The sequence below is a fragment of the Pogona vitticeps genome, chromosome 3 (genome assembly GCF_051106095.1).
Source record: "Pogona vitticeps strain Pit_001003342236 chromosome 3, PviZW2.1, whole genome shotgun sequence".
Classification (NCBI taxonomy): domain Eukaryota; kingdom Metazoa; phylum Chordata; class Lepidosauria; order Squamata; family Agamidae; genus Pogona; species Pogona vitticeps.
In genome coordinates this window covers 48714910-48738991 of record NC_135785.1, presented here as the reverse complement: position 1 = coordinate 48738991, position 24082 = coordinate 48714910, and the positions used below count along the sequence as shown (strand labels likewise).

The following is a 24082-nucleotide window of genomic DNA, read 5'->3' as shown; positions in this document are numbered from 1 at the left end:
GGTGGACTTTTTCTTATACGGCTGGGGTCTCCAAACTACAACCTGCAGGCCACATCCGGCCCACCTTGCCTTTTTATCCAGACCAGTAGGTGGGCGGGCAGGCATGAGTGCAGGCAGGCAGGAGTGTGTGCCTTCCTTCAGCAAAAATGTGGAGCAGATATGATGTGGCTCTCCTAATGAAAAATTTGGACACCCCTGTTCTACATAACAAAAATGTGTGTAGTTAATTCAATCAATTATCTGAGCAGCTAGTGATACAGAAATATGTGATTAAGAAATTCCCTAAGGAGCAGTTACTACAATGCAGCTATTAGTTAATACATAATTATGATAATCATTCGGCAGGAGGCAAAATAAAGCTTTTCATTGTGGGTGACTGAGCACAGCATTCAGCTATCTAGGGCAGTACATTGCAAAAATGCACAACTGAAGAAGGACTCGGTAGTTGGCCAGGGACATGCCAGCTTTTCAAGAAGTTGTTCACTTGCTATGGTGGATTTAACAACATTCATTGCATAGCAAGCAGTGTGGTTGAGCCTATGTATCCAGTTCTTCAGATACCTTCGTTCCATAAAATATTTCATTTTGCTAGACAAAAGGCCTACAAGGTCAATCCACTTATTGTTAATTCAACCAAGAGGCTTCAGCTAATACAACATGCAGTCCACATATCAATATATGAGAGAATACATCCCTCTTGAGTTTAGGGGGACTTAACTTCCTAGAAGGTGTGTGAATCTGGCAGTAATTAGTTAGTTTTTTTCCTAAAAGAGGCCATAATGCATCCAACTTTCAAATTTACCGTACAAAGTTGTTACGAGTCACTTGTTGACTTTGTGACCAAACATTTTATTTACTTTGTTTTAAGAGGCATTTTGGTAGCAATTTCCCCAAGTTTATGCCCTTTTCTGATCAAACCTATAGTTTAAAAACAATTAAAAGTAAGGAGCAGCATGAATAAAACAAGTTGCTTTAAAAACATTTCCAAGGATGTAGTCTTACTAGCCCATTGCAGGAAAAACTACAGTACTGTAACAAGAGTCTCCTAGTACCTTTAAGATTAATAAGTATCATTTGGCACACACTTTCTCTGACATAGCCACTTCTGGCTATAACTATGAAATACCACAGAAACATGATAAAAGTACTTTGAAAAAGATCAGCTCATCTAATCCAGATTCTAGTTATGTGTGATCCACTAGTCCATCTGATGTTAGAAATTGTGAAATGAGTTACAGGTCTCAGTTCCTCTCTGACAGCTACTTTTCTGAATCCACATTTTAAAACATCAGATGGCCCATCAACATCAGATACAGAAAGTGGGACTGGCACCTGATTTTAAAAACAAGCATACACGGCTGGGGTACTAAGCTTTCCCCTAGGTGTTGTTCACCTATCTGCAATCTGTCACAAAAAGTTTCAACCAGCCACCTGCCAGATTTGCTTCCAGGTCCAGAGCCTGGCAGAGAGAGCTCTACAGCTTTCAGCTATCATTCCTCTTTCTTTTATTTTAGAACTTCTGCCCAAGTTTTAGGTCTAGTTTAACTCTAAGGTTCTGCCTAAATATTACTGTTATGAACTCAATTCAGGTTGTTAATTTCTTTCTGGCTGCAATTCGTAGAAGGTTACTTGTAGACATCTGACTATTGTATGTGTTCCTTGTTATCTTTTTTTCTTTGTTTTTCTCTCTTTTGTACTGATTGGCTTCGATTTCTGGATGGGTCGGGTCATATGACTGCAATAAACATTATTACTATTACTATTACTATTACTATTATTATTATTATTATTATTATTATTATTATTATTATTATTATTATTATTATTATTATTATTATTATTATTATTATTATTATTATTATTATTATTATTATTATTATTATTGCTATGAAGTGTTGCAACAGCATACCATTTTTGGACTATCATTTGCCAAAAACAAACTAACAAATGGCACAGAGATCACATTACATCTCACACCAAACATGGATCTCAGCAACATATTATTTCATGAAAGTACCTTATATACAGCCTAAAATGGTTCTTAATTTTGGGAGACTTTTTCCAACTTGATTTGTTCTCAGCTATATAAACAAATCTGGGAAATCAAGGAAATCTGTTGTCCCCTCTCTTTGAAAGTCCTAATGCCTAACTAGATGAGATAATACAGTTTTCTGACTAGATATCCATTCTCTTTAAATATCAGAAAAAAACAGCAATGGCAATGGAGTGGAATCGGAAACAGGTCTGTAGCGCTGAAGCATAGGCCACTAACCCTTCCTGCCTTTAGCACCATTTTCTCACATAGGTGGCTAGGCAATATGGAAGCTATTCCACCATGAGAAGGGGAGAGTGGGAGAATAATCTGATTGCCTCAGTGATGCAACTGAACAAATCCTAGCCAGTTGTTGCACCCGAAAGTTCAGCTTTCCTCCTTAACTATAGTTCTCAAGTTATATGAAAAATTAAAATAAAAAATCTAGCAATTGTCTCATTTGGAAGTGATTCTAATGGTTAACTGTTCTCACTGTTCGATTCTAATGGTTAACTGTTCTCACTGTTCAAAGCCTGCAATCTATTAGATACTTGGTTTTGTGGAACTTCCTTTGATTAGATTAGATCATGACTACTAGAGATGTGTAGTCTGAGCAGGTCCACTTTGGGGTGAGGCAGCTCCTACTACAACCACAAACTGCCCTTGACTGTGGTCATGCTCTGCTACTAAGTTCAAAGAAGCTGTTATCAGAAAAAGGCTCCCTCCTATAAAGTCTATTACAAACCAAGCCCTTCCATGTTCATTTTTGACATAACTGGCTTTTTAAAAAAAACTATACTTCCTCAGACCACTGCAGATCACATTCAGCCCATCCTGTCATGCAGTTTGCATTAGCCCACAGCTTTCCAAACCGCCTTTGTGCCAGTGCTGGGAGCAGGTGATGAGGTTTTAGCATGGACAAGAAAAAGTGGCCAGCATGTTTTGGGCGGATAGCAGAAGAAATTTCAACAGCAGCAAAACTGAAGAGAAAAAAAAACCCAGCCAAATAAAATAAAATAGAAGAAGGAAAAGAAAAACAACAACGTTTATGAAAGAGAATACTTGATAGGGAAAAATAAAAGAGAAAATTGCTCTTTAAAAGGAAAGAAATCAAATAGAAAAGCCCAAGAAACACAACGGAAGCCCAATGGTGCAGAAGAGAAAGAGAAGAAAGCTAGTGTATTTGGGTAGGTAGTGGGTAGTTCAGTCTGTAGCATTGATGACTGCAATGCTGACATGGGTAGGGGTTGAAGGTGTACCAGGAAGGAAGTAAAAGAAAATAAATAGGGAGGGGAACAAATAATACCTAGGCATATCCGAATCAAGAAACTGCCTGCAAAAACACAAACAATCACATGGTTAGTGTGGGTCCAAATGCGGCGGGAGGGGGGGGGAAACAGCAGCAGCAGCAGTGGCAGCAGTTTCATAGCACAGCTTTTCAAAAGCCTAAGCTGGCAAACAGCTCCTCTCTGGCCACCGAGATGCCACACAAAGCTGCAGCAGAAAGCTGCTGAACTTCCATATCACTCAGGTAAGGAAGGGCACAACCATGTCAGTGACAGAGTGAGCAGCCCAACACTGAAAATCAGTGTGGTGCTGGGGATGGAGGGAATAAATTGCTCTGGATTGAGGGAAATTATATTAAAATCTTTGCCTAGTCAATGACATTCATTAAATAAGCATATCACTATTTTTAAAAGCAAGCTTAACTTGCTTCGCGGGGATCTTGTGAAGACAAAATAAGCCAAGGCCACACATGCCACTCCGACTAGGGGGAAGATTTCAATGACATGTCATATTGTTTTCCTGCAACCTATGTTTGCATTTATGGGTGCATTTGAACATGTTTATGAGTAGTATGGTGAGAAAAGCCAGATTACTCATAAACATGTTTAAACTTGCTTATCGGTTCAAATGTAGGTTGGAAAAAAAATGTGGAATGTCAAAGAAATCCTCTCCATACCGAAGCATTGTTCTCAGACTAAGACGTCAGCCTGGCTTATTTTAACTCTGGTGCTTGGAACAGACCAACAGACTTTAGAAGAGCTTAGTCAATGAGACCACTCTGTCCCATCTGAGACATCGTTTACTACTGGGTAATGGCCATGTGCTACTGGTACAATTTCATGGGAGCCTTCACAGTAAGGAATGCTTGAGCGGCCGTTCTTGCTTGTACAAGATTAAACCAATCTGCATTTCCCTTGGGATGAAGATCTGATGAGATGGTTGCTGAATTTTGGGGGGAAATAGCAATAGCGAAGCTTGAGGCCAAAGCAGCAGGTTTGCAGGGTAGGTTTTGCACATTCCCACATGTAAGCTCTTCTCATTCCAGAAACATCAAGATCTTAAATAAGCTTCTAAAGCCCATGCAAACTGGAAGAATGGGGAATCAGAAAACTTCTATGGTCTTCCTCAGTTGTTCTAGCCGATCTTCCCCTTCCCCTTCTTCTCCTCCTGCAGTCAAATCTGACTATCCTATCTGACAATGGAGAAGTGACAGCCAACACCTCAGTTTGTCATCTATGCAGGAAGCTATGCATTGACATGAAGAGGAAAAAAACAAATATGAACCTCGTTGCACATCCTGTTCCTACTGCTCTCTCATATCTTCAGCAGATGGCTTAATGCGCGTGGAAAGATTCTCTCTCTCTCTCTCTCTCTCTCTCTTTTTAACTATTCTTGGTGTTTTATGGTTTAAAATGCAGGTTTAATTTTTATTTATTTATTTAAATAATAAGCAAATAAACCTGTGCTGAACCAACCTTGAAATACTGTGCTTGCTAGCTTAAAAAGAACTGAGGAGTTTTCTTGAGAACACAGCAGCAAGACCACATTTGTAAGTAGAAAAGACTCTTCAACATGGTACCCTCCAGACTACCCACACCATCAACCCTGCCAAATACAGGCAATAGCCCCACCATCTAGAATGAGGCAGGCTGCAGTTCACCACGTTCTAGAGGGTACCAGGTTGTGAAAGGAAGTTTCATCCAGTAATTGGGACTGGAGTGAGCCTTGTTTAATAGGATTGTGTGCCCAGAAGGGTTTGCTTTTCACCTCACAGGGCAAGAGCCACCAGTCTATTATATGGGTACTTGCAAATATTAGCTTTATTGAATTATCACAGAGATTTTTCAGATGAATGGCAAGTCAGAACACCTGCAAACAAAAGTCTTGCTGTGCATATCCCTGTTAGCAAACATTTTAGCAAGGTTAGTATAAGAGAAACAGCAGATGTTACAAAGAACTAGGAACGTTAGCTTCAAACAACGGTGATTGCAGCAGATACCTTCTCTATGAAGTTGTTCTTGTTTTATTTCTAGGCTTGCTACAGCTGATGTGGACTGAGTGGGCATATGTGATTATATAGATCACACATGTCCCACTGAAATCCACATCAGGGGCCTTTGGCTGATGTCGGTAAATGCAGTGGCACTGCTATACAGCAACTGTCTGGCTGTGTTTTCATGCAGACTTTCTGTCTGTCTGTGGAAAAAAAAGTCTAACTGCTTGCTAATCTGCAACAGAAAAATCTCCTTTGGACTCAATTCTAGTAACAGCCACTGCTCTATCATGACTCACCTTAGGCAATTAATCTTCCAGTGTTCCTTCATCAGCCTCTGCTTTTTGCCCAATACATACCAACCCTGTGTCTCATCCACAAACTCATTGCTTCCCATCTCAGCATTGTTTCCCAGTTTACTATATGACCTTGGCAACACGTCAGATTGGCTAGAGATCTGGATAAATGACGTTTGTTAGATTTCTGAATGGAAATGGATACTGAAGGAAACCCTGGGGGTGATCCAGTAATAGGAAAAAAGAGAATGCTAGCCTGGATTGGAAGCCATGTTGTCTCTCCGCTGCTCTCCTAACAAAGTGGCATTATTATCCCATCCGTGATATGAATTTCCTTCCTTTGTATTATCAATTACAATGTCGCCATGCATCACCGTCTCCTGGATTCACCTTCCCAGTGATTACATCTTTCATGCTTGCATGGCCATTCAAGCCCCAAGGAGTCTAGAAAGATCTCCAAGCAGCTGGTGCAAATTCTTAGCAGTCCTGTTCTGTCTTCACCCCTCTCCACGCTCCGAGAGTAGCAGCCTTTACTGCACAAAAAGGAGCAACGGTCGGCTTCTTAGACACCCCCTGCAGCGACAACTCGATTAGTGGGAGGGTAGGTCAGGGGCTGTTCAGTCAGTCATCTTGCAGTGCTAAACCTGGGAGCTATGATATTTCTTATCATGCATGGCAAGCCATCTCTGCAAAGCAGATCAGTTTGTCAGATACTGTTATGCTGCTGCAGTGGAACATGATGTTGGGCCAACTCAGAGAGCTAAGCAAGGTTACCAGCATGTCTTAGGAGGTCTTATATTATATGACAGACCAATGTTGGAACAGTTATTGCAATGCAACAGTGTGATTATTGTTACAGTACAAGCAGAGACATACCACCCCAAAGCATGGGCTACTGGTAGTTTGGGGTGGGAAGATTCTCACCTTGAAGTGGCTGATGATTGCTTTTTGTGATCTGAGCAGCAGGGAACGCCTCTCCTGCTGCTCCAATCAGAAGCCACCAGTGGCTCAAAGACAAATCTTATAATCCCAGTGCATATGATGACGCCATGGCTGAGCCAAGGCTTGAGCAATGAGGCAGGCCTTTGCCCCAGTTCCCCAGATGGCATGCGAGACCATGAGGTGGCTGTCTTGCGAGAGCAGCCTTGGAGGAGGGGCGAACGGCAAGGGCATATAAGGCCCTCGTGACTTCCTCCTTGGTTTTTGGCATCCCACCCGTCCTCCCTAGATTCTAGTGTGAGATTAGCTGATCACCTTTGGGGCCGGATAGGATTTTTTGACCTGTCTCCCGACTGACCCGTGGAGGCGGGGATTTTTTGCCTATCCAAACTGGCCTCTTTAAGGGTGGAAAAAGTTGGTCACCCTGGCGGGTAGTGCAGATTAAACAGGTATTGGGACAGGGATGTTTAATGGTAATGGCAGGTAATTATAGCTCAGCTGAACTCCCAGCACTGTGGATTGAGTGATTACAGTCCTTGGGGGGAAAGATGCGCTGGGGACACACCCGGACCCTCAGTCGGCACAGAGAAAGTGGCACAGGTCCAGGGTGGTCAAATTTGGGCCGGCAGTTATCCCGCTGTCTGTAAGAAGGGGATAACTGAGATCAGGGTTTTAGCGCATTGGCTGTTTGAAGGGTCATTTTGGAACCCAAGAAGGAAGCCTGAATCTGCACTACAGCAGGAGCCCCCTTTGCCAAAGGATTGGCAGCAATGATGAAATCTGAATAAACTGGAATAAAGTGTCACCCGTGTTTAACCCACATGCTTGGTCTCGTGTGATTATTTTGGGGTAAGGGGACAATGGGTGGAGGCCATCCCTCAGTGGTCAGGCACTTCCTTTCCATGCAGAAGGTTCTGGGTTCAACCTTTGACATTTCTAATTAAAAGACTCAGGAAGTAGATGGTTCAGGAGGCCTAAGTCTCAGATCCTGGAAAGGTGCTGCAATTGAGATCTGATAGTACTGGGCTAGTTGGACAAATAGTCTGACATGAAATAAATTGGTCTAAAAATGATTAAGAGCTCCTGGATATTCTGTGGCAAGGTGGTGGATATTGAAGGCCAAGCTTTGGCAAACGTAAGGAAACTTAGGTTTCTGACTCCAGAATGTCAGCAACCAAATCCCTACTCAGCAGAGGAATAGATTTTGGGTGTTGCTGGCTTTCTCTCTGCTGCTTGCGCACTTTCATCTAGATATCTGGGTAGCTGCATCATGCATTGGCTGTGCTGCAGTAAAGGAGTGGGACTTTAGGAGAAATACGTCTCTCAACACATATGCACATGGACTCTCCGAGACATACAGGGAGACCATGTTTGCCTCACATTTGAAGAGCAGAGCATGCTGGGAAAATGTGACCCACCGATCATCCTGGGAAGGACGGATATATCCTGATGACAGAATGTTCAGAGAGAGGATGTTGGGGTCAATGAGAGAGTCATCTCCTTCCGGGGTGTTCCGAATCCGACCTGCAAATGGAAGAGAACATAGAACACTTATTTTGCCTTTGCCTTCAGGAAATCAAAACAGATCTGTATCTTAGTCTTTAAACAAAAAAAGGTGCCCCCACCCTTTGCTCTTGAAGGATGCATGCAGGGTTGGATTGGATCTGTGGCATAGTGATAGATTTGGAAATGCATGTACCTACCCTGACAGTCCCCATAGCTAGCCCCCTTCTCCCTGGGAATTTCAAAAATGCAGGCAGTGCATTTATAAACAAGCGAGGAACAGCTCACATATATATAAGGGAGGAACATTAATGATTTATTAACAGCAATGACTCTTAAGTTTTTCTGTTAAGACTAAATTATCCCCAGATACTTTGAATTTAGGATTTAAATGGGCAAGATAGGGGGAATGAAGGGATGACTCTCTCCATGTGCTTCCCTCCTCATTTTACGTAGCCTGCCAAACAGTTATTTGTTAGGCTGGGTGGAACATCATTATGAGGGCAAGGGAAGCATATGGAAATAATCAATCTTGTTTATCACCTTCCAGTGGTAATCACATTCCATGCCAGAGGTTTGAATTGGGCGGTCAACTGGGCATTCAGCACTGGTAGGCACAGGCATGAGACACATTGAAGGTCTTCAAGGACTGTTTGTGGTTCATAGTGAATGGATTTCCCATATGTGCTCCAAACGGAAGCAATGCTCAAAGGCAGGATGCGGCCTTCAAATTCATCATCTTCTGCCAACTCGAGACTACAGAGATGGGCATTTTGCTGAGATTTTGCCACTATATAGCTTCCCGTGTAACAAAAAATATGTAGCCAGCATTGTGCATCACTATAATTTGATCACTTCATAGAGAAAATCCCTTTGACACAGACTAAACCCTGAGGTTTTAATAGTTACAGCAGCCATTCACTACAGAGGAGAGCCAGTTCAGGCTAGCTTTCATTGTACTGTACTGCACATTGCAGGCTTTGTCTACCTCAACTGGCAATGAACATGATGCTCCTACAACTAGTGCCAATAAAAATGTTCTGTGGCCTGCATCACCCAGGGCCTTCTCCTCCTGTTTTTGACTTTTGTTATGAATCATCTGTATCCAGCAGTCTCTCTGAAGTTGATAATTTAAGAGTGTGGAACTGCTCAGTTTAGACCACTGCTTGGCTTCAATATCAGTTAAGAGACAGTAGAAGGAGCAGAGATAAACTATGCTTACCCACAACCAACTCCCGCACTTCCTTCCAGCGGATGTGGCTACCTGTCTCATGCACCAAGGTGACCGTGATCCTCCTCTGGATACCCTACCAGACATCATACCCAAAGAGAAAGGAGGTAGTGATTAAAAGGTTAGATCTATGGATAGAACTGAGGAAACTGGTCTTTGAGGAAGGAGGGATCAATGAAGAGGGGGAAACTACAGCCAAAAGACAGGGAAAGAAACGGAACCCATGACAGACTGCCTCTTTCAGATGGCTTCTTAAAAGGGCTGAACTGCAGTACAATCAACATTGCATACATGACCTGAGCAATTATTTTGCCAGCACAGGAGGAAAAATGTAGTTGGCCTGCCAACTGGATCCTTTTGAAAGGGTTATCTTCAAAGAGCTCAGCAGAATCCCCCTCCTTTTCAGCATGAAAAGCGATGTCATGAGGAGTGGCTTGTCTTCTTATGGGAATGTCCTTGCTATCCTCCATCCCCCATGGCAAGTGTGGGGGTAAATATCAAACCTCCCAGAACGTGATCAGATCATTACTGAGGAGATGGCAGAGACAACCAATATCAAAGGGCAGAAAATACCTGGTGCAGTAGGAATGTTCCATGGCAGGGCATTCCTCCTCGGTGATCCACAACAGCAGGGATGTAGCTAGGAAGGACAATGTCCGTGAGAGACAAGATACAAAATACCCACAATGAACTCCATTCTTTGCAGCCTCCACCTATGCTGCTAACACTGAACCTTCTGAATCTTATGTCCCACCAATCAAAGAACCTGAATCTCATCACAATACCAACCTACCAACCAACCAACCAACCAACCAACCAACCAACCAACCAACCAACCAACCAACCAACCAACCAACCAACCAACCAACCAACCAACCAACCAACCAACCAACCAACCAACCAACCAACCCAACTTTTATAAAAAGGACAGTTACACATTTTCAAAAATTCTGTTATAACATTTGTCATTTACTCTGGCTGAAATCCTGCTTCAGTCAGTGCAGACAATATTGAATGGAAAAACAGTCTGACTCAGTACAGTTTTACCTGTTCATCAACAGTACAGTGGTGCCCCGCTTGACAACGTTAATCCGTTCCATTAAAATTGCTGTTAAGCGATATCGTCGTCAAGTGAAAGAAAAAACCATTGAAATGCATTGAAAACCAGTTCAATGCATTCCAATGGGCGAAATACCTCATCGTCCAGCGAAGATCCTCCATAGGGGAAGCCATTTTCGATCGCTGTCTTCCGGAAATAGGTCCGGAAAACAGTGGGCGGCCATTTTGAAAACCCGACAACCTGCTGTTTTTGATCGTCGGGAAGCAAAAAATCGGTTCCCGAAGCAGAGAACCGATCGTTGTGAAGCGGATTTTCCCCACTGAAACATCATTTTGCGATCACAATTCAGTTCAGCTTTCAGTAAGATGGCATCTGTCCTAAAGGGTTCAGAATGTCCTCAGAAGGCTCTCCTCAAGCAATGTGTGCTAAGGTACAGTGAAAACACTTTGGCCACCCAAATGCCATAAAACTTGGGCTCTTAGAAAAGAAATCCCAACCCATCAACCCTAAAGCAAAAGATGGCCACTTACTCGCCGTTGGCCTCCAGTTCACAGATCTCAAAGAAGACCATCAGATCATACTTGCACTGGCAGGGGCCAGCACTGGGCCTGGTCATGGCACTCAGTTTTGTTGCAGGCACTAAAAAGAAGAGAAACTCTGATTATAGGCCAAAGAAAATGGGCAAACACACCTGATTACCTCAGATTTTAATTCCATTTCACTGCATCACACAGGAAAGAACAGGAAGACCAGATTCATCAGCAGTACTTTTTTTGGGTCCAGTTAGCAAATACATTGGAAACATAGCATCTAACAAAAAAGATATCTCTCTTTTGCTTCAGCATAAACATGCAGGGGCCAATTTAGAATGCATCCACCTTGCACAACTGGGGTTAAAAATTCTCTCTTAGTCAGGTTTAGTTAAGTAAATCCACTTCTTAAAACAGGAAAGGAATCTAATGATACCAATAAATTACTAGTAAGATTTCTTTCTTCTTTCTTTTCTAGGTCTCACACTATTAGGGTATTTAAAAACAGTCTGGAAAGGAAGGCATATCTATCTCCCATCTGGCCCAATCCAGGTGGTGTCTCCACAGATCAACAACCAGGTGGAAAAAAATATTTTGTTACATGCTATACATTTAATGTAGTGCATGGTTAAATTTTAAAAGATGGAAAGAATCAGTGTTAAGATCTAGTAATATCTGTGGACTCAGATGCAAATAAGGTTTTGAATAAACAGCAAGATGGATAGTGCTATATGGGAATATACACAACCACATACAACCGCTATCTTTTTAGTAGACCATATTTCTTTACTGACAGTTACATTAGCAGCAATGTTGTCTTAATGATAAACAACAAAAACTGGCCACAGACAGTTTGCACGAAAGACGCAAGACACACAAAGAAGGGGGAAATTATTAATATTTCTCATAGTGTTATTAATGCCTGCAAAGAAGGGTCATTTCTTGTATTTAATCCATGACTGTATGAATGAATATTAATATGGTAGCAGGACATTACTCCTGGAATGGATATTTTTAAAATGTGTGTCTCAGAAATAATTAATTAGATAGTATATTGTTAACATCTTCAGCAACAAATTTAAAATATATTATTGTAAAAAAGGCAAACTCCAATATTTTACCATTTTTTATTACTTTAACTTGTTTCAGTTCATTTTCAAGAAATTTTCAATAATATTTTGAAGTGTAATAATGTTACACATTGATTAGCACTTCCAGCTGACAAATTACATTTCTTAATCACTTAAAATCAATCAATTAGATTCCCCAGAACATTTCTAAGTCTGGAAAACGATTGTGGCCAACTGACTTGCAATTGCTGAGAGCAATTTTCCATGCCTAAATTTTAAGGCACTCTAAGGAGATGTTTTAGAGTTTTATACTCTAGAAATTAATCCCCAGATTTCTCAAGTAGGATGCCCCTTCCTCCTCTGCAAAATCTGTTTATTGTATCCCTTTAGTCACACTGATGGCCAACAGAAGATGAGAGGAGAAGAATAGAAAAGAGCAGAAGGAGGTAGCAGGAAAACTCGGAGAGATCATCAGACACAGCAAAGTAGAATGTCCCCTGGACTCAGGGATCAGAGCCATTGACTGTATTTAGGATTTATTCCAGCTTTTACTCAAACTGAATTTGGTGACAGCAAGCAAAGTAATCTAGTTTTAGATGATGTCCCATTTCTGTCCCCTGAGTCCTGCAATTGCCAGGAACTTTCCAAGGCAAGAACCCACAGCTTTTATTCAAGGACCAACCAGGTTTTTGAACCTTTCTCACAACACAGTTCACAAACGATGAAGATGCTGCAGGTTTGGGTTCCTCCCTGTCTCTTATGAAGAAGGAGGAGGCTGTGCTGGCTGCCGACAACATACGGCCAGAGAATGTTTCTAAGAGTTGGCCAGCAAGCACACTGGGTACCAGGCCCTTAACCTTTTGAAGAGCTTCCTTGTGTTCTTCAAATGTGACACAGAGAGACAAAAAGACTACAAGACAAAATTAAACAGTTCTAGATGACCAAAGGATACATGATCAATATTAATAATAACTGCATGCCATAAAGTCAGTTCTAACTTATGGAGACCCTTCCAGGGTGTTTTAGGAGTGCTCAAAGGTGGTTCACCATTTCATTCTTCTGAGCTTGCCCAAAGGCTACTTAGGCTAGCTCTTCTCCTGAAGATAATAATAAGTGAATAAATAAATAACCTCTGACTCTACAGTTAGATAGAACTGCTGGGATAGCTCAGTGGTTTAGGTCTCTGGCTGCGGAATCAGAAGTTGGGAGTTCAATTCCCCACTGTGCCTCCTTGAAAGGGGCTCGACGTGATGATCTACAGGGTCCCTTCAAGCACTGCAGTGCTATGATGATGATGATGATGATGATGATACCTATCTCACTGAGCTATCCAGCCACCTACATGAAAGATACAAGCAGTTTATCTGGTGGCAACGAATACTGGCCTCCTCTTATAGTCTTTAAATGTTAAATACTAGCCAAATATACAACATGGTGTGCATTCAAAAGAAAATGGTCAAATAGGCTCTTAGCATAACAAGTGGTGATCCAAGGTGTTGCAGAGGAAACTGCAGTGGATAGACACAAATTAAGTTCTTTGCTCCAGTAACTGCTTTTATGAACTTGCGCAGGCTGTCTGCTAACTCGCTTTATCACTGACTAATAGACTTTGACAAGAATATCCCACTTGCTTCATGAGAGACAGCTTTTACAACTAAGGATTCTTTGAGTGAGGCTGTGGCTTCTATTGTGCAGCTGTGCTGTCTCATTCTTGGAATTTTACAGAAGAGGGAAATGCAGCGATGACATCACCTTCTGCTTGTAACCCTCCTACGCTTTCCCACCACTTATTATTTCATTTTTCTTACCATAAAAAAATTCATTAAGGAGGGAAAAACAGACTAGCTACAAAATGCCTTGCAGGTAGCAGCCCAAGGAGCCTTCCATCTACAAGCACCCTAAAGCATAAAGGTTCCTTCCTCCCCAGTTAGCCTTGTTAGCCATTTGACATGCAGAAGGAGAATCAACTGATATCAATGCCTGCCTACCCCAACAGTGGAAGACTGAGAACTGGCAGTGCCACTTACGTGATTATAAAAAGGAAGAGCCTGGAGGGATGGCATAGCATGAGAACATGGGGAAAGCACATGCTCTCATGCTATGCCATCCCTCCAGGCTCTTCCTTTTTCATAAGAGAGAGGGAGGAAGCACATGCACTTGCCTCTCTATATGGCAGCTGCATGTGCTTCCTTCTTTCCCCAGACTGTTTCAATCCAGCATCTCTTGAGTCGCACTGATGGCCCAGAGGCTGGAATTTCAGTTTCCCACTGTGTCTCCTAAACAGGGGCAGGACTTGATCCACTAGGGTCCTTTCCAGATCTGCAGTTCTAAGATGAAGGTGATGATGATGATGATGTAGTCCTTCATATGTCTTTGGACTGTCTATCCCAGCATCACTCACCCTTGAGCCTACATGTGAGAAGCACTGTTCTGCTCTTCATGCGGTGACTTTTGATGAATGCAGTACATAAGGGGTGGGGTTGCATCCCCCGTCTTAAGTATGTTCATAGTGCGTTGTACCATAATGTTTGAATAGGGCTAATTTTCTTACCTGCTGTGTAGATATATTGGACAGGCTAACTGATGCTCTTACAGGAAGGAGAAGGTTTTTTTTTCCTGGGCTTTCTTTTGGTCTCCCCCACCGCATGGGGTGGGGCCTAGGGGGTAAGGCTTTCTGCTTTAAATGAGCGTGTCCCGGGATTTGAGATTCTCAAATTCTCTGATTCTATCTCTGGCCCTAATATGGTAAATAGGAAAGCCAATTAAATTTGCATACACTTGGGAGGCAGGAAAGTTTAAGGGTCGGATCATACTTCCGCACTATTAAAGAGCAGGCCGGGTAGGTGGGGCTCATCAGCCATGGAAGGCAGCCTGTCTAGGAGAAGGAAAACTCTGATTTCAAACCTCCACTGCCTTGTGGTTATATCCACTGATGGAAAAGGCTTCAGGAGTTAACCTAGAGGCAAAATCCGGAGCTGGAGTCCTGAAGGCAGTTCGTGTCATTCTGTCAACTCCTGCGATGTTGCTGGAACCAGTTGTACTGGCTCTTGCCTTTCCATTGGACCATTTCAGCAATGTGGAGAGGGCGGATTTGCTGCTTGGGTAACAGCCTATCCTCCATATTACCTTACCCGGGCTTCATGCTCTGGAGAGGACACTCCTCGATTCAGAGCATGTTACCATAGTCTCTCGAGACTGAAGGATGCCTATGCTATTCAATCCAGCTGGTCAACTGAAGGGCTACAATCTGCAGAACTGCCCTGCCTCTTTTCCTCTCAGTTCTACATCTTAGTTTTGTCCTGCCCTTGTGTTTTCTCCATTGTAAATCCGAGGTAGGGATTGTTTTATTGTTATTGCTCTCATCCCCTTGGGGTGCTCTTGCAAGGGAAGAGAGGGATTAAAATGCTTTAAATATAAGACAACAAGAGAAACAAAATAGGTAATATACAGCATGCCCATTCATGATGTTATGAGCACCATTCAGCAAGTTCTCCCGAGACATCATTCTAGCCGCTGACCTCATGTCAAATTAAGGGGTGGAACTAAGCTTGTAGAACCACTGCAATTTTATATTGTGACCTGATGCTAGGAAATCAATAATATACTGCCAGAACAGGTATCATAACATCAGATGAAAAAGCCAGGAATTTGTTACAGAAACGTGAGATGTGTTTTAACTTATACTACATTTCAAGATTTATTTGTAATCTGTTTTTTTATTGTTGTTAGCCATCTTGAACTATGCTTTTGGCATGGTTTAAGGACTAGGATACGTGCATACAAGAGTCATGAAAAGACTGAAATGTGCCTCAAATGCAACACAATAAGGCAATAACATGAATAAATCAAAGAACTAAAAATAGTAGAGGACATCAAATTAACTAACATTAAAACTTTATAATGCTGGAACAAATAAGTTACATGACACCCATAAAACTCAATTTCTGCCTGGACAACAGACACTTTTTACACAGGCTCTTCTTAGTTCATGGTAGCTAGCTATAATACTCCTCTAAATTAACAGTTTATCCTGCTTATTTTATATTATATATCTATTCCAGTTGTGATTTTATAATATAATGGCTGAATCCCGTTTCTTAGTATATTAAGTCACAAGTAGAGTAAGCCTATTGAATCAATGGAACTTATGGAGGAGTCAACTACCAAATCCTTTCTGACTCAACAGGACCTACTCTAGTTGTGATTTTACTATACTAAGCAATAGGATTTCACTCACTGTGTGCAAACTGTAATTCAGGGGTGAGCAATTAAGTTCTATAGGGGGCCACATGAAAAAATCTGAACTATGTTCGGGGCCCGAACCAACTTTAATTAAAAATAAAGTGAAACAGTGATGTTATGATTGTTTTTATTTTAAACTTGCTAATCTTCACAAATACTAAAGAGGTTTTTTGTGGTATGTTAAAAATAAGCAACTGATCAACTTTAGACAAAAAGCTATAAATGGTTTTGATGTTCAGTGAGAGAAATCCAGTCTGTCTTGGGCTTGAACAAGTGCTTGAACACCAGACTGGAGCGATGACCGGCGGGCCGGACAGGAGTGGCTCACGGGCCGTATGTGGCCCTCGGGCTGCACTTTGCCCAGGTCTGCTGTAATTTCATCTCCTCCCCAAACAAATAGAAACTAGTTTTGTGGAGGCTAGCATCTTCTGCTCAACTTCTGCTCTCCTACATTTCCACTAATACTTACGCAAAATGAAAAGCAATCTTTCTCCTACCTGGCTTAGATAATGGCATGACCCGTGGGAAATGACGCCGGGATGGTCTTAAGGGGCTGCAGAGACAAGGAACAATTTTAGAAAGAGGGCATGTTGAGAATAAACAGCAGATGGTACCATTATATATATAATATATTCATAATTATATTCATTATAAGTATATTCATCATATATATTATATATTCATAATGATTATCTTATGAAATTTCTATTTTTAAGAGTTAATCAAACACAACATATATTTAATTGTATTTAGTAATTCCTATTGTTGCATCGTTCTGTTACTGGTTTTTGTCTGATCTGTTTGTCATAATAAAATAATTGAAACAACAGATAATCTGTATAGGCCAAATAAATCGGTTTCTTCAAGCAATTGTAGCAAACAGGGATAGAACTTCTGGAAAAATGAACTCTCAGACCCTTAATTCAGTGGGAACCCTGCCCTGTGGTGCAGTAGTTAAAACTGCAGTACTGTAGCCAAGCCTCTGCTCATGACCTGAATTTGACCCTGATGGGCTCAGGTAGCTGGCTCATGGTTGACTGAGCCTTCCATCCTTCCAAGATCAGTAAAATGAGTACTCAACCAGAAAGCGCTCTAAGCACTATGGGGTGGTATATAAGCCAAATAAATAAATAAATAAATAACACACACACACACACACACACACACACACACACACACACACACACACACACACACACATATACACACAGAGCTGAATGATGGAACTGTGAGCCACCAAAACAGCAGGAGGTAGAGCAGCTCTCCTACCTACATAAGGTTCCAATACCACCTCTTTATGTGCTCTGAAAAGCACCCCGGGCACATTTGTGAGTCATAATAATTCCCTGATACTCAGAATGGTGCACAGCAGAATATGTTCCAATGGAGGGTGCCTCCACACACACTCTGGCTGCTCTGTCTCCTACCATTTTAATAGCTCCTAGTCCAATAATTCATCCTCAAGGTTTCTGCCAAATTATGAGGCTGGGAGTTTGTTTTCCCCAAAAGCTCCATCCTTAGTAACAAAAGATCATACTTAGTCAAAGAGTGGGACTTAAACATGGGCCTATGGGATATGAAGAAGTTGCTTCACCCGCCCACCAATTTTTTGGCATTGCCAATTATCAGGAAGATGACTCTTACCTGAGGACATCCTTGCAGAGAGGGGGGAAAGGATGCTGCTGATAGTGTCCAAATACCTCAAAGACAATTGGCTGGCTTTTAATATATTCAATGAAAGATTTGGTGACTTCCACAGCAATCTGAGACACAGGACAGAAAGGAAGAAGAACATTTATCTGACATAGGACACGTAACTTATATGCATGGTTTTTAATGGGACTGTTACATTCTTCCCTCTCTAGGTGAGATAATTAATTATTTGATTGTTGAAATCATTGTGGATTCCTGATGTTGGTTGTTTCTGTTGTCAGTTTAAATCTTAGCTGTTCACTCAGTTACTCCTGGTTTTTAACAAACAGTTTTAATGCATTTTATTGTTTTTATTGTTTTGAGCTATTTGTTTTATATTATACACTTTGAGATTTTTTAAAAATATAAAGCATCATAAAAATGCTATAAATGAAAATTTCAAAATGTTAATAAATCACACTGATAAAATAAGCAATTTCTCTTAGCAGTCAAGGCTACTTTTGTGCCAAACAAACTAAATTCTCCCTTTCCATGTATCCTACCCCAAGCCAATGGGCTTCATGTGCCCCCCCAGGTCACTAGGGAGTGGGGGGACACATTTTCAGTTGAAAAAACCCCACAATTTCACGAGAAACAAAATTAGGATGGAGTTGCAGAAGGAGCTCTCCAAGATCCATAGCAGGCAGCCTGTTACCTCCAGATCTCTAGAAGCTGTTTATCATGACGGTATGCTGTAAAGATGGAACCCTGAATCTAGAACAATAATTATTATTTGGAGAGCTGCATGTATCACTGTATGAATTTTTTTAAAAAAAATATTGCCATTGGTACCATCTTTATAGCAATCACAAACCTGCCCTGTATCACGAGATCTGTCTATCTTGGATGCAGGTTACGCATACATTGTGAAAAGGAAGCAGCACTGGAAGTTATACTTACATTTTGAACGTGATAGAAGCCAAGAGGTGGGCCTCGTCCAGTGTTCTTCAAGGGCTCTGTAGAGAAGGCTTCATCGTGGCGATGGATAAAGCTGGAAACAAACCCATTATTGATATTTGAATTGATAATAATATATTAAGTATATTTGTCTCATGAGGATCTATTTACATATTATGGATCATATTATTTAATAATGTGTGTATATATGCATATATGCTGGTTGGATAGCTGAGTGAATTCGTTATCTTGCTGAGGAGCCAGAGACTGGGAATTTGATTCCTCACTGTGCCTCCAGAATAAGAGGCAGCCTGTGTAGCTATGGGCCAGTGGCACAGCCCCAGGGCACCCCAGATGAAAGAACCAGTAAACCACTTCCGAGTACTTCTAGGAAACCCTAGAAAGGTTTGACTTGGTGGCATGTAATTATTATATATGCACACAAAAATGTAATTTGGATTTGCTAGTCTACTGGGGTTTCTCTAGCTTTCACCTGTCAGTCTGGATCTCACATCTGGAAAGGGCAGAACAGCTAGTAGACTGTAAAGGAAGGAGTGGTTACATCTTCTCAGTTTATTTCAAGCACATAAATGGCAAAAGGCATTAGGAAATCTTACTTAAACTGGCAGAAGATGTCTGCGTATTCTGCGGAGATACTGGAGGCCTGAAGAACAGTCACTCTGAAAGTGAAGATGCTGCCCAACTTCAAATGCTCCAGGGCTGTCTCTAGAGGGCCATCCACTGCAGACTTCTCTGAAGTGTCCAGGAGAAGATCTTCTGGGGTGGCTGCACAAAGAGGGCAGAACCTCTTTAAGCAACACCTTGTCACTGGTATAAAGACCCTAAGTTGCCTATCCCTTTCAAATTGTATATGACACACACAATAATGAAAGAAACAATTCCATTTTCCAGCCAGGCAGTTGAGCTTTCTAGGATTCTTCCTACTTCAGTTATATATTTTTCTTCCAACTAAAACTCAACATTTTTGAGTTAGTTTTGAGTTAGTTTTGAGAAAACTCCTCAATGAGCTATCTGGGATCTTCCCCCCTTCCTTAGACATTTCTTTAAATTTTTTCTACTTTTGTATGCTGATATTTTCTTCTCCACTCCCATCCCCCAATGTTTCAGTTTAGCCCTATTTATTTTGGCATTCCCTACAAAAGCTTGTTTTTAGAGGGAATGATGTTAGGAAAAAAAAACAGTGAACTAAATGTAGGGGTAAACATACAAGTGCTATTTCTTTAGCAACACATGACTTGTAGACAGAAAGATAAGTATAAAAGCCTTGATCTTTTCAGTCAACAGCCCTTACCTTCAACAACGCCGTGCAAATATGAAGGAACCAGCAAAATAACTGTTTCTGTGCTCTATATGGGGAGATCTGATAAGAGCTTATCTTTTCTTTTTCACCCCATGCTTAAAATCCCCCCCTCACCCTTTCTGATTTAAAAAAGGCCCTCCACCTGCACAAGTGTTGTTGTTGACTTCATCTGCTGATGGTCCTATGTCAGTTATTTGCCCCTGTCCCTCTACAATGCGCAGCTCTTCCTGTGAAGTTCCAGAGCGGGACATTCCTACTACAGGACAGGATTCAGACTGGAACTACAAGGCAACAAAGGTAAAAGAAAGTTAAAACAAAGACATGAATGGCACTCTTGATTTTCTCTCTCGCAGCCTCTGTATCTCTTTTTTAACCACTAGTGTCACATTTAAGCAGTTTATCCAAGATGAAGAGAGCTTTGAGTTAATAAAGTTTCTGATGCAGAGTTTTACTGCTAAATAGTATGAAGAAATGACACATCCGTGACCACCCCGGTCCCCCAAAACCATACAACAAAAGACTTCAGTGTTACTAGTGTTGCTTCCATTTCACAGAAAACAAACCAGCCTCTTCTGCTTTTTGTGTGTTAGTACTTGTAAGCAGGTGTACTTCGAGCCACATACAAACATCAGGATGCATGCCAAACAAAAGACCAGGGGACTTTGAAAGAGAGACACCAGCTTTTGTTGCAATTATCAGGGTCACTCTAAACTAGGAGTCGGTAACTTCTGGTCTGCCCTGCATCGCCAAATTCTCCTTAAATTTTCTTTGTATTCAGAAAGGCCTCTTGCATTTTCTAGGAAATACAGGTGAATTTCCCCCATGTTTCCTGTACCAGAAGAGGCCTTTTTTTTCATAACCAGAATTGAAGGGTGTTCTTGGGTTTAAGGCATCTAGGGAGGGGAAAATATGACAAAATTGTCCCAAGTAACTCCTAGAGACCCAAAATTGCACTTGGGACACTTTTCTCCCAAGTACCCAGAAAGGCTGTTTCTGAGTACAGTGGTGCCTTGCTTAACTAGGAAATCGCTGTACAATTAGGTTTTTGTGATCGCTTTTGCGATCGTAAAACGATGGTTTAAATGGGTTTTTTTCGTTTAACGATGATCGGTTCCCTGCTTCGGGAACCGATTTTTGCTTTACGACGATCAGCAAACAGCTGATCGCCAGGTTTCAAAATGGCCACCGGCTGAAGAAAATGCCCCCCCCCGCTGTTTTCTAGGATAGATTCCTCGGTTTACAGGCACCGAAAATGGCCACCGTATGGAGGATTTCGCTGGGCGAGCAAGTATTCAACCCATTGGAACACACTGAACAGTTTTCAATACGTTTCAATGGGGTTTTTTATTTCGTTTAACGATGTTTTCACTCTACAGCGATTTCGCTGGAACGAATTAACATTGTCAAGCGAGGCCCCACTGTACTCAGAAAGTGTGCTCAGAAAGGGGCTTTCTGAGTAAAAAAAAGAGGAGGTTGCCAGCATAGGCTGCTAGGGAGTAACATTTGGGCCCCTGAAGGGGTGCATGCAATTTATGATCCATATTTTGCTGCTTGCCTTGTCTAAGTGGTCTGTCTGCTCTCCACTCTTACTTTGTCACACTCCAGTGCTCTCCAAATTTGCATAACAAACTGAGTAATTAATAACTAATTAAATGTGGCTCAATCTTCAGCCAACTCTCGAGGGTGATGTTCAAACAGTGTTAGATTTTCACAGCATACCTTCTCAAAGTGCTGATCATCAAAAGAAATTTTGGCTGTTCCCGACTGACGCACTCCTGAACCATAATCTGGTGCTTCTTCATCCGCTAGAAATAGGAATGCAGCAAAAGGTCACAGCATGGAGGGAAATCTTGTACCTGTCAATATACTTATACTTGTCTCCCATATGAGTCTGCTTGGGGTGTTAAGATCATTAGGAGAGGCTTTTGTCACGGTCCCATCATCTTCACAGGGTAGAGTTTTCTCTGTTGTTCCTCCCAGACTTTGGAACTCCTTCCCACTAGAGGTGAGTCTGGCTCCATCTTTGCTGTTCTTTCGCAAGCAGGCAACGACCTTTCTCTTCAAGCAAACATTCCCTCAGTAACTGGCTATCTAAGAGGACTTTTTAAATGGATTGTTGTGCCTTACTGGTGGGAATGTGTTTTTGTTTACTGCTTCTTAGAATGGTATTTGTTTGATCCTTTTCAATATTTGTACACTCCTTTTTGTTAGTTCTAAATATTGTCTTTTACTGGTGCAAGCCACCTTGGGTCCTTTTTAAGGAGAAAAGTGGGGCAAAAACAGACTGAGACCCTTCTCTTTTCATGTATAGTGATACCTACAGGAAATGCACTGGACTAGGCAAATTCAGGCAACCCTTGCAAAACTGGGGCATTCAGACTGGCATGCATCAAAGATTATTTTGCTTCTTTGCATGGTGACCATCTATCCAGAGAGACTACATGAAAAGGAAATGTAAGACGTAGGACAGGTTGGTTACTGAAATTTGCCTTGAGTCATCCAAGTAATTGGGAATCATGTGCTAGGTGGGTTTTAGGCAAGGCAAATACCGCTGCTAAAATTTAATGTGATCCAAATTGTGAGGAGTCAGAAATCATAAATTAATCCCATGATCTGCCATCATGGTTGCTCAGCCCTCCCCATTTGGACTCATATAAAAGTCGATGGTACTTGAAGGAAATGAGTACTGTTTATGTGAGATTTCACTTTGTTGTTTGTTTGAAAAGTTGTTTGGTTTAACTTCCATTGAAGAAATGTATGCAGCCGCTCTGTTCTAGCAGGGAGTTGGACACTTTCCCATCATATGTTGAAACTATGAAGATGAAGTAAACATTTAATTTAAAATATTTTAAAGAGAAATCTAAAATCCCCAATCTATACATCTACACAGAGAGGATCCAGTGAAATACACTGGTAAAGCCCAGAAAACTATTTGCATACAGAAGAGTTATTTAAACACAGTGTTACTTCTGATGCTGTTCCAAAGAAATAAATTATCATATACAAATTCAGTAAAAGCTGTACAAGCAATTTTATGCTGGTGTGGGCTTTGATAAAAGGTAGCACAGATAAACACCAGTAATCCTTGAATCCAAATTGTATGCCTGAATCAGCTTGCTTACAGCTTAGAACCCGTAAACAATAACAGACTGCAGAACTCAGCCCAACTCACTTCATGCTTGGATCAGACCCCTGAAGATCGAGGGTAAGCCATTTACAAATTGACAAACAGTGGATTGAAGTAGGCTTGGAGTATAGATGCAATGAAGTGAGCACTGGATAGTTGCTTTTAGAAGTTTAGAATGGCATCATGTGGAGCCACATGGAAACCATGGGAAGTACCTATCTTGAATAGAGGCACAAACAGGGTGGGCTTAGTTCATACAGAGCAAGTACAATGGAAATGGAGCTTCCATATTAGTATACTTGAACAGTCTATATCAAAAGGAAGAATTGAGTCTACTTTGTATGCTCTGGTTGTTATCACAATAGCTAGCTACTACTGTAGGTAGCTGAGAATTCAAGGGGAGGGCAGTTTATGTTGCTTACTGTCCAGACTGTCTCTATCACATAGAAGATGTTCATCTGGATGGTGAATGTTACTACATTCTCAATGCCACATGAAATCCTAACCACACAGAAGCAGTTTTTGCAGGGAACTACGTTGGCTAACTGTATTATGCTTGGAATGGCCCACTGAGTACTGAAGTAGGAACACCATCTGTATTCTAGAGTGCTAACTAAAATGTTAACATATGGGAGAGAGAGCAGTCAACAGTCCAAGCCTCATCAGAAGAGGTTCCGACGATGGAAGAGCTGCTAAAGAAGCTATGGGACATGGCAGAGTTGGACACTCTATCAGAAGCACTTACGGGGACAGCCAAGAGACTATGTAAAACAAAGCTGGCGACTAATATATTCTTGGGCCCAGAAGAAGACAGGAGTTTAGGGTGAAATCTATGATATATGTATGAATTAATTAGTATATA

General features: G+C 41.5%; 1 protein-coding gene across 50 annotated transcripts in view; it reads right to left on the bottom strand.

The window, feature by feature from the left end:
• KIF1A (kinesin family member 1A) overlaps window positions 1-24082 on the bottom strand; it is a 142887-nt gene that overhangs the window by 23894 nt on the left and 94911 nt on the right. For 31 of the 50 annotated variants that reach the window (XM_078389316.1, XM_078389318.1, XM_078389319.1 and 28 more), the window contains 10 exons: window positions 21813-21898; window positions 20236-20374; window positions 19390-19558; window positions 18776-18866; window positions 17828-17946; window positions 16681-16736; window positions 10872-10980; window positions 9855-9921; window positions 9273-9357; window positions 7966-8071 (listed from right to left, as the gene is read on the bottom strand). In XM_078389316.1, coding sequence (XP_078245442.1) covers window positions 7966-8071; window positions 9273-9357; window positions 9855-9921; window positions 10872-10980; window positions 16681-16736; window positions 17828-17946; window positions 18776-18866; window positions 19390-19558; window positions 20236-20374; window positions 21813-21898 — 1027 coding nt within the window. Of the gene's footprint in view, window positions 1-3338; window positions 3366-7965; window positions 8072-9272; window positions 9358-9854; window positions 9922-10871; window positions 10981-16680; window positions 16737-17827; window positions 17947-18775; window positions 18867-19389; window positions 19559-20235; window positions 20375-21812; window positions 21899-24082 lie in introns of all 50 variants that reach the window. The other 19 variants (XM_078389315.1, XM_078389317.1, XM_072995798.2 and 16 more) reach the window with 1 other exon arrangement.